This window comes from Panthera leo, chromosome C2 (genome assembly GCF_018350215.1).
Source record: "Panthera leo isolate Ple1 chromosome C2, P.leo_Ple1_pat1.1, whole genome shotgun sequence".
Classification (NCBI taxonomy): Eukaryota; Metazoa; Chordata; class Mammalia; order Carnivora; family Felidae; genus Panthera; species Panthera leo.
In genome coordinates this window covers 6,455,218-6,469,563 of record NC_056687.1, presented here as the reverse complement: position 1 = coordinate 6,469,563, position 14,346 = coordinate 6,455,218, and the positions used below count along the sequence as shown (strand labels likewise).

General features: G+C 39.0%; 1 protein-coding gene across 1 annotated transcript in view; it reads right to left on the bottom strand.

The window, feature by feature from the left end:
• Positions 1-14,346, bottom strand: part of BRWD1 (bromodomain and WD repeat domain containing 1) — a 122,439-nt gene that overhangs the window by 7,372 nt on the left and 100,721 nt on the right. Inside the window, exons 35-39 of the mRNA XM_042956021.1 lie at positions 13,728-13,874; positions 12,949-13,101; positions 9,725-9,891; positions 3,845-4,071; positions 1,446-1,610 (exon numbers count right to left, since the gene is read on the bottom strand). Of these exons, the coding sequence (XP_042811955.1) occupies positions 1,446-1,610; positions 3,845-4,071; positions 9,725-9,891; positions 12,949-13,101; positions 13,728-13,874 (859 nt within the window). The remainder of the gene's footprint in view (positions 1-1,445; positions 1,611-3,844; positions 4,072-9,724; positions 9,892-12,948; positions 13,102-13,727; positions 13,875-14,346) is intronic.

Sequence of the window (14,346 nt, the reverse complement as noted above, 5' to 3'; positions counted from 1 at the left end):
CCCGAAACATAAACCTCCTAGAAGAAAACACAGGCCTGGTAAATAAGCTCCTTGACGTTGATCTTGCCGATGGTTTTTTTTGGATCGGACACAAAAATTAGAGGCAACAAAACCAAAAATAAACAAGTGGGACTACATCAAACTAAAAGCTTCCGCAAGGCAAAAGAAATCATCAATAAGATAAAAAGGCAACTTACTGATATGTGCAAATCATGTGATTAGGGGTTAATTATCCAAAATACTTATTTTTTAGATGTTCATATATGTGTGTGTGTACACACACACACACACACACACACACACATTTTTGAGAGAAAGACAGAGCATGAGCAGAGAGAGAGGGAGACACAGAATCTGAAGCAGGCTCCAGGCTCTGAGTGTGGAGCCCAACAAGGGACCCAAACCCACGAACCTGTGAGATCATGACCTGGAGCCAAAGTCGAATGCCTGACCAACTGAGCCATCCAGCTACCTCAAAATATCCAAACTATTTAAAGAACTCATACAATAGCAAAAACCAATCGATTAAAAAGTGGACAGAGGCTCTGAGTAGACATTTTTTAAAATACAGCATACAAATGGTCAACAGGAACATGGAAAGATGTTCAATATCACCATTCAGGCACTGTCAATGCAGCACCTGATGCAGGGCTTGAACTTACAGACCGTGAGATCATGACCAGAGCTGAAGAGTCGGACGCTTAACAGACTGAGCCACCCAAGCACCCCACTCAAGCACTAATTTAAAAAGATATATGCACCCCAATTTCACTGCAGTGGTATGTACAAAAGCCAAGACACGGAAACGACCTAAGCACCCATTAATGGATGAACAGAAAAGAAGATGTGGTTTATCTATACAATGGAATGTTATTCAGTCATAAAAAGGAGTGGAATCCTGCCGTCTGTAACAACATACATGGACCTTGAAGGTGTAAACGCTCAGCAAAATAAGTCAACAGAGAAAGATGGATACTGCATGATTTTACTTCTATGTGTAATCTACAAACCAAAAAACCAAGCTCACTGATACAGAGAACAGACTGGTGGGGGGAAGGGAGGTCAAAAGGTACAAACTTCCAGCTATAAGTCATAGGGATGTAATGTACAACATGATGCCCGTAGTTAATAATATTCTGTTGCATATTTGAAAGTTGCTAGGAGTAAATCTTAAGTCCTCATTACGAGAAATAAACATTTTTATAACTATGTATAGTGACTGACAGTAACTATACTTGTGATCATTTTGTAGTGTATACAAATATTAAATTATCATGTTCTACACCTAAAATATGTTATATGTCAATTATATACCAATTTTCAAAAAATCTAAAGAAGACATTTAATCATCTGTAGATGCCTTAAAACAGTAAGTCATTCCATGCTTAGCTTATGGATTCTCTTGATAAACATTCCTCCAAAGTACCAACCACTGAGTCTCTTACCAGTTTTTCTTTGAGCAGCTCTGGTTCTGGTCACCCGGAGATTACTGCTTCTGGCCAGCCCACTACGTAAGGAAGATTCCCGAGGTCTTGAACTCTCTTTGCTTTCCTCTGAACTATTTGAAGCTGAAGATGAAGAGGTATCTAAGGAATCTTCCATTTCACTTTCTAAGAAAAATAAAGCATCAACAGTTCATCACATACATTCTATCTTCGCACACACAAGCAGTCCTATTTCATAACAACAAGCTAAAAGCAGATTCTCAAGATACTCAAGAGAGATTATAATTGTAAAAACTGTTTCAAAGAACAGCTCATAGGGACGCCTAGGTGGCTCAGTTGGTTAAGGTCCAACTCTTGATCTCGGCTCAGGTCATGATCTCACAGTTCATGAGTTCAAGCCCTACATCAGGCTTTGTGCTGACATCACAGATCCTGCTTGGGATTCTGTCTCTCCCTCTCTCTGCCCCTTCCCTACAGTCTCACCCCCTCTCTCAAAAGTAAATAAACTAAAAAAAAAAAACAGCCCATAAATGTTTGGTATTAAAAGGTACATAGACAGCATTCCAAATCGTTTGTTCTATTATTTCTTTTTTTTTGTTTGTTTTTAGTTTTTTTTAATGTTTATTTATTTTTGAGAGAGACAGAGACAGAATGCGAGTGGGTTAGGGGCAGAGAGAGAGGGAGACACAGAAGCAGAAGCAGGCTCCAGGCTCTGAGCTATCAGCACAGAGCCCGATGCGGGGCTCGTACTCACGAACCATGAGATCATGACCTGAGCCGAAGTCGGATGCTCAACTGACTGAGCCACCCAGGCGCCCCTATTATTTCTGAAAGTAACATATTAATCCTGGGTTGGATTCAGAAAATACAGTTTGTATATCTGATAAACAAATTTGCATCTAAGAATGTAATCAGCCCCCCTCCACTTCCTGCTGTCCTACGAAACATGTACTTCCTGTAGGTCCTGTAGGAAGAACGGCCACTTTAAGTCCCGCATGTCAGGGGACAGACTTTCAAGCCTTTCGCAGGTAAGCCCCATAACCGCGTAGCGATACCACATGCTTTCAGCTCAAGAAGGGTCATTTTTACACGTGCCACCATAAAGGGGGGAGGGAGGTAGACGAAACAAGATAAACAATTTAAACAGTACAGGTCATTCCTTCCTACCACTCCACTGAATGACTGCATGCTCCAGTGTGAGGCACCGCACAGGACACCCAAGTGTCCCATTCCTTTGTCCCCTCCGTTCTTACATACATGTCACGGAATGAAAGCTTCATGGAAATGAGTGGGAGCAGGTTGCCAAAAGTCAAAATTTTGCTCCACAATACGACCCAACTCCGCGTTAAAGACGGTGGCTGCGATAGAAGGACGCCAGTCCCCAGGCTGTGTCTCTTCCTCTGAAACCGCTCTGCTGGTTTGCCACAGACTACTCCTGTTCTATTCCAGTCCACTCCCCAGCACGCCGACTCACTTTCCAGACTCTCCCTCTTCCCTGCGTACAACTGCCGAATGGACTAATGTTCCTGAAACAATTCATCATGTGATTTCCTTACTCATCGAGAGACCCAACTAGGTAATCCAAACACTTCTGCAAGGCTTGCCAGTCTGTCTAATATGTGGCTGCTTTCTACCCCTTTGATCCTATTATTTTACATTATAGTAGTAATTACCACACTACCATTGCAAGCTGCCAAAACCACTCATGGCAACCGGGAAGCGTTCGCATACCACAGCCTCACTCCCACGATGCTAACAAAGGGTGAGGATCCGCAGTAGTTGTATTACCAAAGAGCAAGAACATAAACGGTATAGAATTTACTAGGCCTTCCATGTAAACACACATGATTACCATGTCTTTTTTTTTTTTTAATTTAAAGAAAAACCACCGGAAGTATACTTGGCACACAAAGTATGATATTTGGGGCGCCTGGGTGGCTCAGTCGGTTGAGCATCCGACTTCGGCTTAGGACACGATCTCACGGTTTGCGAGTTCGAGCCCCGCATCGGGCTCTGCGCTAACAGCTCGGAGCCTGGAGCCTGCTTCGGATTCTGTGTCTCCTTTTCTCTCTGCCCCTCCCAAACTTGTGCTCTATGTCTCTCAATAAATAAATGTAAAAAAAAAAAAAAATTCAAAGTATGGTATTTGTATCCCATTTTTTACGATTTAGAAGATTCAAATTTGCATAGAATATGGCTGCACCATTTGCAAAGAACAGCACTTATCAAACATATTTTAACCGTTCCCCATTTGTTACTTTTGACTCTTCCACTGAATTGTAGGTTTCGTATATGTCAAGGCCAGTCTTCTTCATTCTCTCCTCTGAACCTGGAGTAACTAGCCGTGCTGCCGTGCTACTTGAGTGCTAAACAATTAAAGAACGATGTTCACGTCTTACCAGATAACGTGGAGCCATTTTTCAGAGTGACAGTCCTAAGTCTTCTCATTCTTTCTGACGATCCTGCCGAATCTGAGGAGTCCCCAGAAGTCACACCCGAAGAGACACTAGCACCTGTCTTACGGCCTGCAGAATAGGCACCCCTACTGGAGGGAGAGTGGGCAGGAGAGCCCACCAATTCAGGAATTACTTTTGTCTGAGATTTTAACCGCTTCTGTTTGATATTTCTGGTCAAAGATATGAACAAAGGAAACAAAATTTAATTAAACAGGGAATGCCTGAATAAAAGTGTATAACTACTTAACCTGAGAAAAATTTTATGATCAAAACATTGAAATATTCATTGTTAACATCTTATTCTGACGTGGATTACTATGGATATCCTTACTCTAAGTTTGACACCATTTTGTTCCAAACTGAAGTAACGAACAAATGACCCAAGTTACAGAGTAGAAAATCATACTGAATATCTTAAATTCTTTGGATTAAATGCTAAGAGGAGCCAACATTTATGTAATACACGCATTCATTCATATTACAAATCTGAGTCTCAATAAGAAACAACTTTCTCTCTGGTCTATTTACATATGTAGACATATACGTGTAACAGTATATAAAAGGAGAAATCAACAAAATCTAACCAGAAAGAACAGAGGCCAAAAAAAAGATCAGAACAAGCTAGTTTTTTCTAAGACCAATCTGTTTACTTCTAAGTACCAGTTCACTGTGTTTGACCCCTGAGCCATGGATTATCAAGAAAAAGAGTGGAAGTTTAGGACAAGACAGGCTTTTGTTTTAAATTACAGATCTGGGTAATATTCATGTTGAGTAATCCTATTTTCCTTTAAAACAAAAAGATAAAAGAGCTTTGTATTTAAGGCACCTGAGCTTAAAGATAACCACAAGGTTCTTTAAAGCAGTAATTGTTTATCATAATCAAGAAATTTCAAGCTTTTTTACAGCAAAATGTTAACTTCTAGAAATCAGTCCGAAAAAGACAGATGTCATGTTTTCACTCATATGTGGAATTTGAGAAACTTAACAGAAGACTATAGGGGAAGGGAAGGAAAAATAAGTTACAAACAGAGAGGAGGCAAACCATAAGAGACTCTTAAATACAGAGAACAGACTGAGGGTTGCTGAGGTGGGGGGATGGAGGGAGAGCAGGAAAACGGGAGATGGCACTGAGGAGGGCACTTGTTGGGATGAGCACTGGGTGTTGTATGTAAGTGATGAACCACAGGAACCTACTCCCAAAGCTAAGACCATGCTGTATACACTGTAAGTTAGCTAACTTGACAATAGATTAAAACGTAAAAAATAAGAGGCGCCTGGGTGGCTCAGTCAGTCGAGGGTCTGACTTCGGCTCAGGTCATGATCTCGGGGTCTTTGAGTTTGAGACCCGCATCAGGCTCTGTGCTGACAGCTCAGAGCCGGGAGCCTGCTTCGGATTCTGTGTCTCCCTCTCTCTCTGCCCCTCCCCCGCTCATGCTCTGTCTCTCTCTCTCAAAAATAAACATTAAAAAAATTATTTTTAATAATAAAAAAATAAAATAAAAAGTAAAGACTAAAACAAAAAACTCAAAATATTAATTTCTATTAATATCAACTAGAAGGCAGACCAATAAATACAAAAGAAAACAATTACATGCTTATACTCATCATAAACTTCCTTTTAAACAGAAGACAAAATGATAAATATCTCAGGAGTAAAACTGTTCCCTTTTTTTATCCTATGTCCTTCTTAACTGTTAAACTCTTTATTGTTCAAAGAGAAAGAGCTTTTTTTTTAAATAATTAAACAAAAAAATTAAAAACTCCTAAAATAACAGAAAAACCCAAACTGGGGGACATTTTAGAAAATAAATGACCCATACTCTCCAAAAATGTCAATTAAGAAGACAAAGGTAGAAAATAAAATTCCTGATTAAAACAGACTAAAGAGGAGTGCTTGGGTGGCTCAATCAATTAAGTGACCTACTCTTGATTTCAGCTCAGGTCATGATCCCACGGTTTGTGAGTTCAAGCCCCACTGTCAGGCTCTAGGTTCACAGCACAGAGCCTGCTTGGGATTCTCTTCCTCCCTCTCTCTCTCTCTCTGCCCCTCCCCCGCTCAGTTGTCAGTCAATCAATCAATATTAAAAAAAAAAAAAAACAGAGACACCTGGGTGGCTCAGTTGGTTAAGTGCTTAGCTCTGGATTTAGGCTCAGGTCATGATCTCACAGTTCTTGAGTTTGAGCACAGAGCCTGCTTGAGATTCTCTCTCTCCCCCTTTCTCTCTGTCCCTCCCCCACTTGTGCACATGCAAGCACTCTCTTCTCAAAATAAACTTAAAGTATAATAATAATGATGATGATGATGATGATGATGAAGAAACAGACTAAAAAGGAGTGCTTGGCTGGCTCAGTCAGTAGAGCATGTGACTTGATCTCAGGGTCATGAGTTTGAGCCCTATGCTGGGCACAGAGATTACTTAAAAACTAAATAAAAATAAAAAATAAGATTGGCTGATGATTAAATGAGCTAATGTTTAAAAAAAAAAAAAAAAAAAAAAAACCCAAAACACAGACTAAAGAGACCATGAACTATACGCAATGCAACACAAGATCCTCACTTGGGTCTAGATTAGAAAAAAAATTTGTCCTAAGGACATTATTAGGTCAACTGTAGAAATACAGTAAGATGTGGTTAGAACCTTATTTTTAGCAAATCCACACCAAATATTTAGGGGTAAAGGAGCAAGGTGTCAGATATATTCTTTTGAATGATTGAGAAGAAAAACACCCAACAAAAAGATAAAGCAACAATAAAGCATATGTGACGTACTATGAAAAATTGGTGAGTCCAGGTAAAGTATAAAGGAGTTCTGTGAATTATTCTTCAACTTCTCTGTAATTCTGAAATTATTTCAAAATTAAAAGTTCAAAAAAAAAAAAAAACAACGCAGGGAGGACTCACATAGTACCTCGTAACGTATGCCCCCAAATTATGGACTGTAAAGCAGCTGAACGGGCTGAACTCATTTCCCTAAGGCTAAGGAGCACGTCTGCCCGGTTCAGTGCAGTTCTGCTGTTCCAAACACTGGGGCAGGGATGCAAGGAGGACTCTGGCAAATCCTCTCACCCAAAACGCAAAGATAAAACTGGCAAAATCATCCAAAACAATCATTTCGCAACTCTGGAAAGTAATCAAAGGCCTTTATTAAAAAGGGCCTTTATTAAAAAAGCCTTTATTCTAGAAAACCTTCTGAATCGAAGAAAAAACTTTACTGGAGTTTTGGTATTTTAACTCGGGGCTCCTCCCAGTCACACACACCCCAATTCTGTGGCACAGCCTTGAGGACCAGGATGAGGAGGCGGAAAGAGCTGGCCTGACTTGAGAACTTCACCAAACCGCACTAAACTCACTGCTGGAAATCCAGCCAGGCCGACCGCGTAGCAGCCCAAGTCTGTGAAACCGGTCAGAGCAACAGAGCTCAGCCACAAAATTTAAAGGAGAGCTACAGAATGAGACAGTCACAGGAGTCTTTGAAAAGCTCCAAAATCGTCCTGGGGATGTGGAAGCTTCCACAAATACTCAAGAAAGACTGGGGAGAGCCCTGTTATCCAGTCGTCCCTGGATTACCTTGAGACTCTCATGCCTGGAAAAATATAGGCAGAAAGTGAACTTGGCCTCACTTCACACAAAGGCCTCCTTCAGAAAAGGGTGGAGGGCTTACTTGATGGGTTTAAGCACAAATTCTGACCACTGCGCTGTGGTAAGTCAGGGAAGACACCCAGGAACACAGGCCCCCCCACTTTTTTTTTTTTTTTTTTTTTTTTCATTTTTAAGGGGCACCTGGGTGGCTCAGTTGGTTGAGCATCCGACTCTTGATTTCAGTTCAGGTCATGATCCCAGGGTCTTGGGATCAAGCCCCGTGTCAGGCTCCACAATGAGTGTGGAACCTGCTTAAGATTCTTTGTCTCTCTCTCTCAGAAAAAATAAAATAAAATAAATTTTTAAAAAGCAGATTTCAGCGGCTTACCACTGCGGGAAAGACAAACTACAGAACTGGTCTAAGGTAACTCACTAAACAAAACCAGCAACAAGTATCATCACAGAGGGACAAGAATCAGAGTCTAGAGTTTCTACAATATGTTAACAAACAGTGACAAGAAAACCAGATTACTAAGTTTGTCCCACTTCCAACAAAACAGTACAAGACATACCAAGAATCAAGGAAGTTTGCCCATACACAGGCAAAAATGCACTCAATGGAAACTGTCTCTGAAAGGACCCAGATGCTGAGCTAAATCCACCATTATAAACACATTTGAAGAACCAAATAAAATCATGTTTACAGAATTAAAGAAAAGCACGAGGACAGAAAATATCAGTAGAGACACAGAAATTACAAAAAACCAACCAAAGACTCTGGAGTTGGAAAGCACAGTAACTGACATAAACATTCACAAGATAGGCCCAACAGTAGATGTGAGCTGGTATGAGCTGGTATAAGAATCAGTGAACTTGGTAGGTCAATAAATTATTATCCCATCTGAAGAACAGAAAGAGAAGGGGGAAAAATGAAGAGAGCCTCAGAGGCCTGTGGGAGACCATCCATCATATCAACATATGTATAATGGCAGCCCACAAATGAGAGGAAAGGGGCAGAAAAAAATTGAGTAATGGCTGGAAACCACCCAGATTTTATGAAAAACGGTCTTCTACAAAGCTGGAAAAATTCCTACACACATCAAAGTCAGCTGCAAAATGCAGACAGAGAACTGTGAGAGCAGCAAGAGAAAAACCATTCCACATGGACGAGGGAGGGAACCTCAGCGGCACTGAGAGCTGACTTCTCATCAGAAACAACAGAGTTCGGCAGGCAGTGGGAGAGACGCTGGGAGGAAAACAAAACATGGTCAACTAAGAATTCTATATCCAGCAAAATTAGTCCAAAAGGAAAACTGTCAGAATTAACTGCTAGCACATCTGCCTTACAAGAAACACAAAAGGATCTCAAGCTGACAAGAAAGGACACCAGAGGGTAACTCAAACCCACACAAAGAAATAAGAACCACTGGGAAAGGTAATTTACATAGGTAAATATAAATAACAGTGTCAGTGATGTTTTTATTCTTTCCTTAACCGATTTGAAAGAAAACTAGATAAAGCAAAGATGTAATCTGACGACAAGAGCACAAAATGGAAGGGAGGGAGCTAAACGAGAACAAGCTTATGAGATTTAAATACTATTGATCTGAAGGAGATGGTTCTGAACGGAGATGCAGAGCACAGTCCCCAAAACATGCACGAAGACACCCATCACGGACACGGCGCTTGTTCAAGACAAGCCTGGACACAGACGACACAGGACGGACTCCACTTTCGCGCTGCAACACTGTGAGATGCCTGGAAACCTGACAGTAACATAGGCTACACAAAGATGACAGAATACAAATTAATATCAAATTCCTGACGGAGAATAAGCCCTGCATTTTATATGTCTTCTTCATAACTAATCCTCAGAAACAATAGGGCACATAGTGCCTAATCGCTATTTCTCTTAACACAATCAAATGCTCGACACCCAAAGCAATCACTTTACTCTCTGCATTATAAAAAAAAAAAAAAAAAAGTTCTTATGTAAATACATAAATGATACTTTAATCCTTAGTAAAATTTTAAAAATCTATAATTTTCCTTAAATGCTTAAAAATTTACCTAATTACAAATTATACAATAGCTCTATATGCACACAGTATTTTCAAGCCATTAAAAAAAAAACAACTTTCGGAATATACTATACTCCTAATCATTGTAGAATAATAAAATTAAAGAAGTATCACAACCTGAAACTTTTTAAATTGCATACAAAGCCTGAAATAACCAATCACCTGATACTTCTGTTAGCCTGACTGACACGGTTACAATTTTGCCGTCTCTTGAACCTCTGGCTTCTTCGAAGTTTTTCATTGAATTTCTGACCAATTTTAAAATCAGAGGAGATTTTCTTCATTTTTTCTTCAAATAAGGCAGACAATCTCAAGGTCATACTGTAAATCTGCAAGAATATGAGAGCAAAACTAGAACTACAAAATATCTTGAAAAATACTTTCACAAAAAAGAGTATAATTGCAACCTATTACATCAGTTATAGACAACAGCTGTTACTTATTTCATCCATCCCACCCTTCCTTCAATGACATCTGCCAGAAACACGCAGTACCGAACATATAACTCTCAGATGAAAGAAAGTATTAAAGCAATTGTCTAGAATCCAGGACTTACTACAGTCTATAGGTCAATGGTTCTCAACCAGCTGTTCTCATTTTCACATTTACATATACAAATCCTAAAGATGTCCCCTTCTCCTAGTTAGATGTGGAGCTGGCTAGTTTTAGGATTGCCGTCTAGGCAGCAAGAGAGCAGTGTGTCCTCGGGGCAAGGAGACAAAGACACTTCACCCCAGTCTCCAACTTGCAGTCTGACCTCCAGTAAGGCCACTTAGATCTAAGCATGGATTACAGACCAAAGCCTATCTTGCCACAGGAGAAGAAAACAGGCCCCAGAACTGTAACAGATATGAAAGATGGTGTTTTAACAGCTTTGATAATTAAATAATATCAAATCTGTCAAAGAACCGCAACATGATATTCAGTGCTCCTATAAATAACTTTGGTACAGCTATGTATTTACAGGAAGTACTCTTTACTCATTCACAATCATTCCTGAAAAGGAAGTATCAAAGTCTAACGTTCAATCACTCCGATGCACCAGGCAGCGGGGTGGAGACACTTTAACATTAGAGAATCTTCAGAAAAAAGTGTGTGAGGAGCGCCTGGGTGGCTGAGTCAGTTAAGCATCCAACTGCGTTTCGGCTCAGTTTATGAGTTCCCCATTCATGAACTTGATCCCTGCATCCAGCTCTGCACTGACACTGCAGGGCCTGCTTGGGAGTCTCTCTCTCAAAATAAATAAATAAACATTTTAAAAAATGTATTTTTTTAGGCATGTGAGCTATAGCAATTTCTTATACGCTTTATAAATATGTATGCACACACACATATATATACACAATACATGTGAAATTCAAAATGTCACTTCATCTGAAACGATCATTGACATTTCCAGTATTTTGTGTATACCTTACTCTTTCCCTTCAAATGTGAATTCTAACATTAGTCACCAATTTTAACAAGTGGCTTTATTTCCTTAATCATATTGTTTGAAATCTGATTCTCTTAAGAATCACTTTCATATTATTTTATGTCTTCTCGTTGGGTTTTATATAAAATTCAGTTAATACACTTGAGTTGAACATAAACATTGAACAAAAATGGGTGCTAAAATTAGCTATTCAAAATGAAAAAAGGCATGTATGAAAAAACCCCACAGTTAACGTCATACACAATGGTGAAATATGGAAAATCTTCCCCCTGCGATCAGGAAAGAGACAAGGTTGCCTGCTTCCACCACTGCTATTCAATACTGTACTTTAAATCCCAGCCAGAACAATTAGACAAAAAAAAAAAAAAGACCAAAAGACAGAAAGACAGACAGACAGACAGAAAGAAAGAATATAAAGACAAAGCAAGAAAGATCAGATTGTGAAGTTAGAAGTGAAACCACCGCTATTAGCAGATGGCGTGATCCATATTCATGGCAGCATTATTCGTAAGAGCCAAAAAACAGAAACAATTCAACTGTCCATCAAGACATGAATGGATAAACAAAATATTATATACCCATACAATGCAATATCATTCAGGCATAAAAAGGAATAAAGCTCTCATGCATGTTATAACACGGATGAACCTTTCAGAAATTCTGCTAAGTGAAAGGAGCCAGACACGAAAGGGCAAATGTTGTATGATCCCATGTATGAAATATCTAGAACAGACAAATGCATCCAGACAAAGTAGATGAGACATTTACCAAGGGCTAAGCGGGGAGTGAATGTAGAGTTACTCCTTCATGTTACAGTTTCTGTTTGGGGTGATGAAAGAGTTTTAGGAAAATCAGTGATTGTTGAGCATTGTGAATATAATTAATGTCAACGAATCATACCCTTAAAAATGGTTAAAATAATAAAGCTTATGTTACATATATTTAACTGCAATTTTGAAACTCTGATAATATATAAAAATCCAATAAGTTGTACAGTTGATGATATATCTATCCTCAAATAGTATGTTACATAAAAGGCGAGGGAAAGCATGAATGAAATTTCTCTCTGGGAAGAAAGTCTCAATAACAGTGAATACGGACAATAGCATCAACTTGGAAAAATGTTGGACCGGATGCTAAACTGATTTAAAGTGATGTGAAATCTGCACATTGAATCCAAGGAAGCAGTTCTCAGATTGAGAAATAATTAACACAGGAGAGTCTGGGGATAATAAAGAGAAAGTGAAATTAAGGCAAAATGGTTACTTAGCAGCGATAGTTGCTGATCATAGACAAAGTGCTATAATATTAAGCAAGTGCGTTCTTTAGAGTCTTCTCAAATCATCCCTCTTTGTTAAACTACCAGCACACTGGCTACAAGGGTTTGTGATTATTCGTGAGAATTCACTGAGAGACTTATGTACACCTTTGTCTGTTCACTGCGCTTCAACAAGTTATGAGAAGTTATCCAACATGTAACATTTTAACACAACTTTAGGGGTATACTCTCCACCTGTGTTCTCCAATAATCAGATGGCTCATGTGTCTCCTCTTTGGGTTGGAAATATTACTATGCTCTCAGGAGTCTTACCCCCACTTCCGATTTTCCTTTTCTTACTTTTAATTATCTTCCAGAATCTATCATTAAATCTCAAGTCCACTCTTCAAGATTCCTACATGTACAAAAACAGATTTTTCCCATCCTATGTATCAAGTTCAAATTTGTTCATTTCTCATTGGTGGCCTCATTGCCTCCGATTCCCATTTGTTTCCACGACATTAGGAAAGGTAAGCATTAACTGTGGTGAGGGGAGAGAGACAGAGCTCTAGCCTTACCAGTGTTCTCGCCCTCCTCACTCATCCTTAATGTTCCAACACGTACCAGCAAGTGGAAAATGATCATCAACACAGACCACGCACTCTTTTCATTGAGAACCACTTTTAAAATTACCTTTGATCTTTTGTTTGGTGTATATGCTTTTGCATTGCTAAATATCAACCGGATGTCTTTGCAAAATTCCAAAGGGCTGTCATAATTTCCTGCTTCTAAAGTTTCCCTTACTGTTCCAAAATCCATTGGAGTATCTATAATATCTCGGTAATCCTAGGTTTTAAAAACAAGAATTAGTTCAAAGATTTGATTTCTACTTATAGAAATGTTAAGAGCATCAGATCTCCAAAACATTCAAAATGAGAGAAAAGAAAAAGGTTAGAAGGACCTTAAGAATCATCAATAATTTTTAAAAAAGAGGCTCAGACATACAGAAAAAATAAGAAATATACCAAAATGATATATCTGGTAGGATATTAAATGGTTTTCATTTCCTTCTTTATACTCTTAATGTAATTTCTAAGCTTTTACAGTAAATCTGTGCTTTGTAATCTTTTTTTTAAAGGCCATTTTCCATTCTCATATTTGGGGAATGAATACAGAGCTTTTATCCAGTTTATAGTTTTCCTGGGGCTGAGCCTACTAAGAAAACAGATAAACATGTAGGATCCTCCCATTGAGATGTAGCAGTGATTTAAGTCTTAGCCAAAGTTACGAGGGGTCTAGAAAATTCAAGAAAAACTGTGTAATACAACTCTTCCACAGCTGCCTTAGCGGTGAGAGACAAAGTTAACACGAAGCTCAGACATCTTACTCGTTAAAGTTTAATTTAAACACCTCCACCCCAATCTCTATACAAAACAAGAAGGCCCAAACATTCAAACAATGGCAAAACTTACTGGATATTCAACCAAATCAACAGGTTGTCTAAATGGTTCAGAATCTTCACACTGAAAAATTAAGTTCACTAGTTCCTTACACTGTTTCTTCCAGTTATTTTCAACATAGTTGGTGGCTTTGATGCTCGTTTTTTTCCAATCACGGACCTATAAATACATTCACAATATTATAAGCTTTTTCAGTCTTGGAAATGTCACACTGTGGTCTGGTATAGTACGGTGGTAAAAATGCACGTGAGCTGTGGCCTTGTGTACTATAACAATGTGGCTACTTTTATTTTCTATCTACTTAGAAGAAATCCACTTTTCTGTAAAGGTCATTAACATCACATCCATTACTCTGAAAACATTTTTCATTCTACCACTTATCTCCCAAGTTTAGAACTCGTTTTCACAGAAAGTGAAGAATCGCATTAGACAAAGTGGTAGGCTAAAGAATGGCCCCAAAGATACCTGCATCCTAATTGAAGAACTTGTGGCTGTCACTATACATGGCAGATCTGACCACTGGTTTGAATCCTGAGATGGGAAGACTGTCCTGGATTATCAAGATGGGCCCAATGTAATCACAAAGGTGATTTAAAAAAAAAAAATTTTTTAAGTTTATTTGAGAGACAGA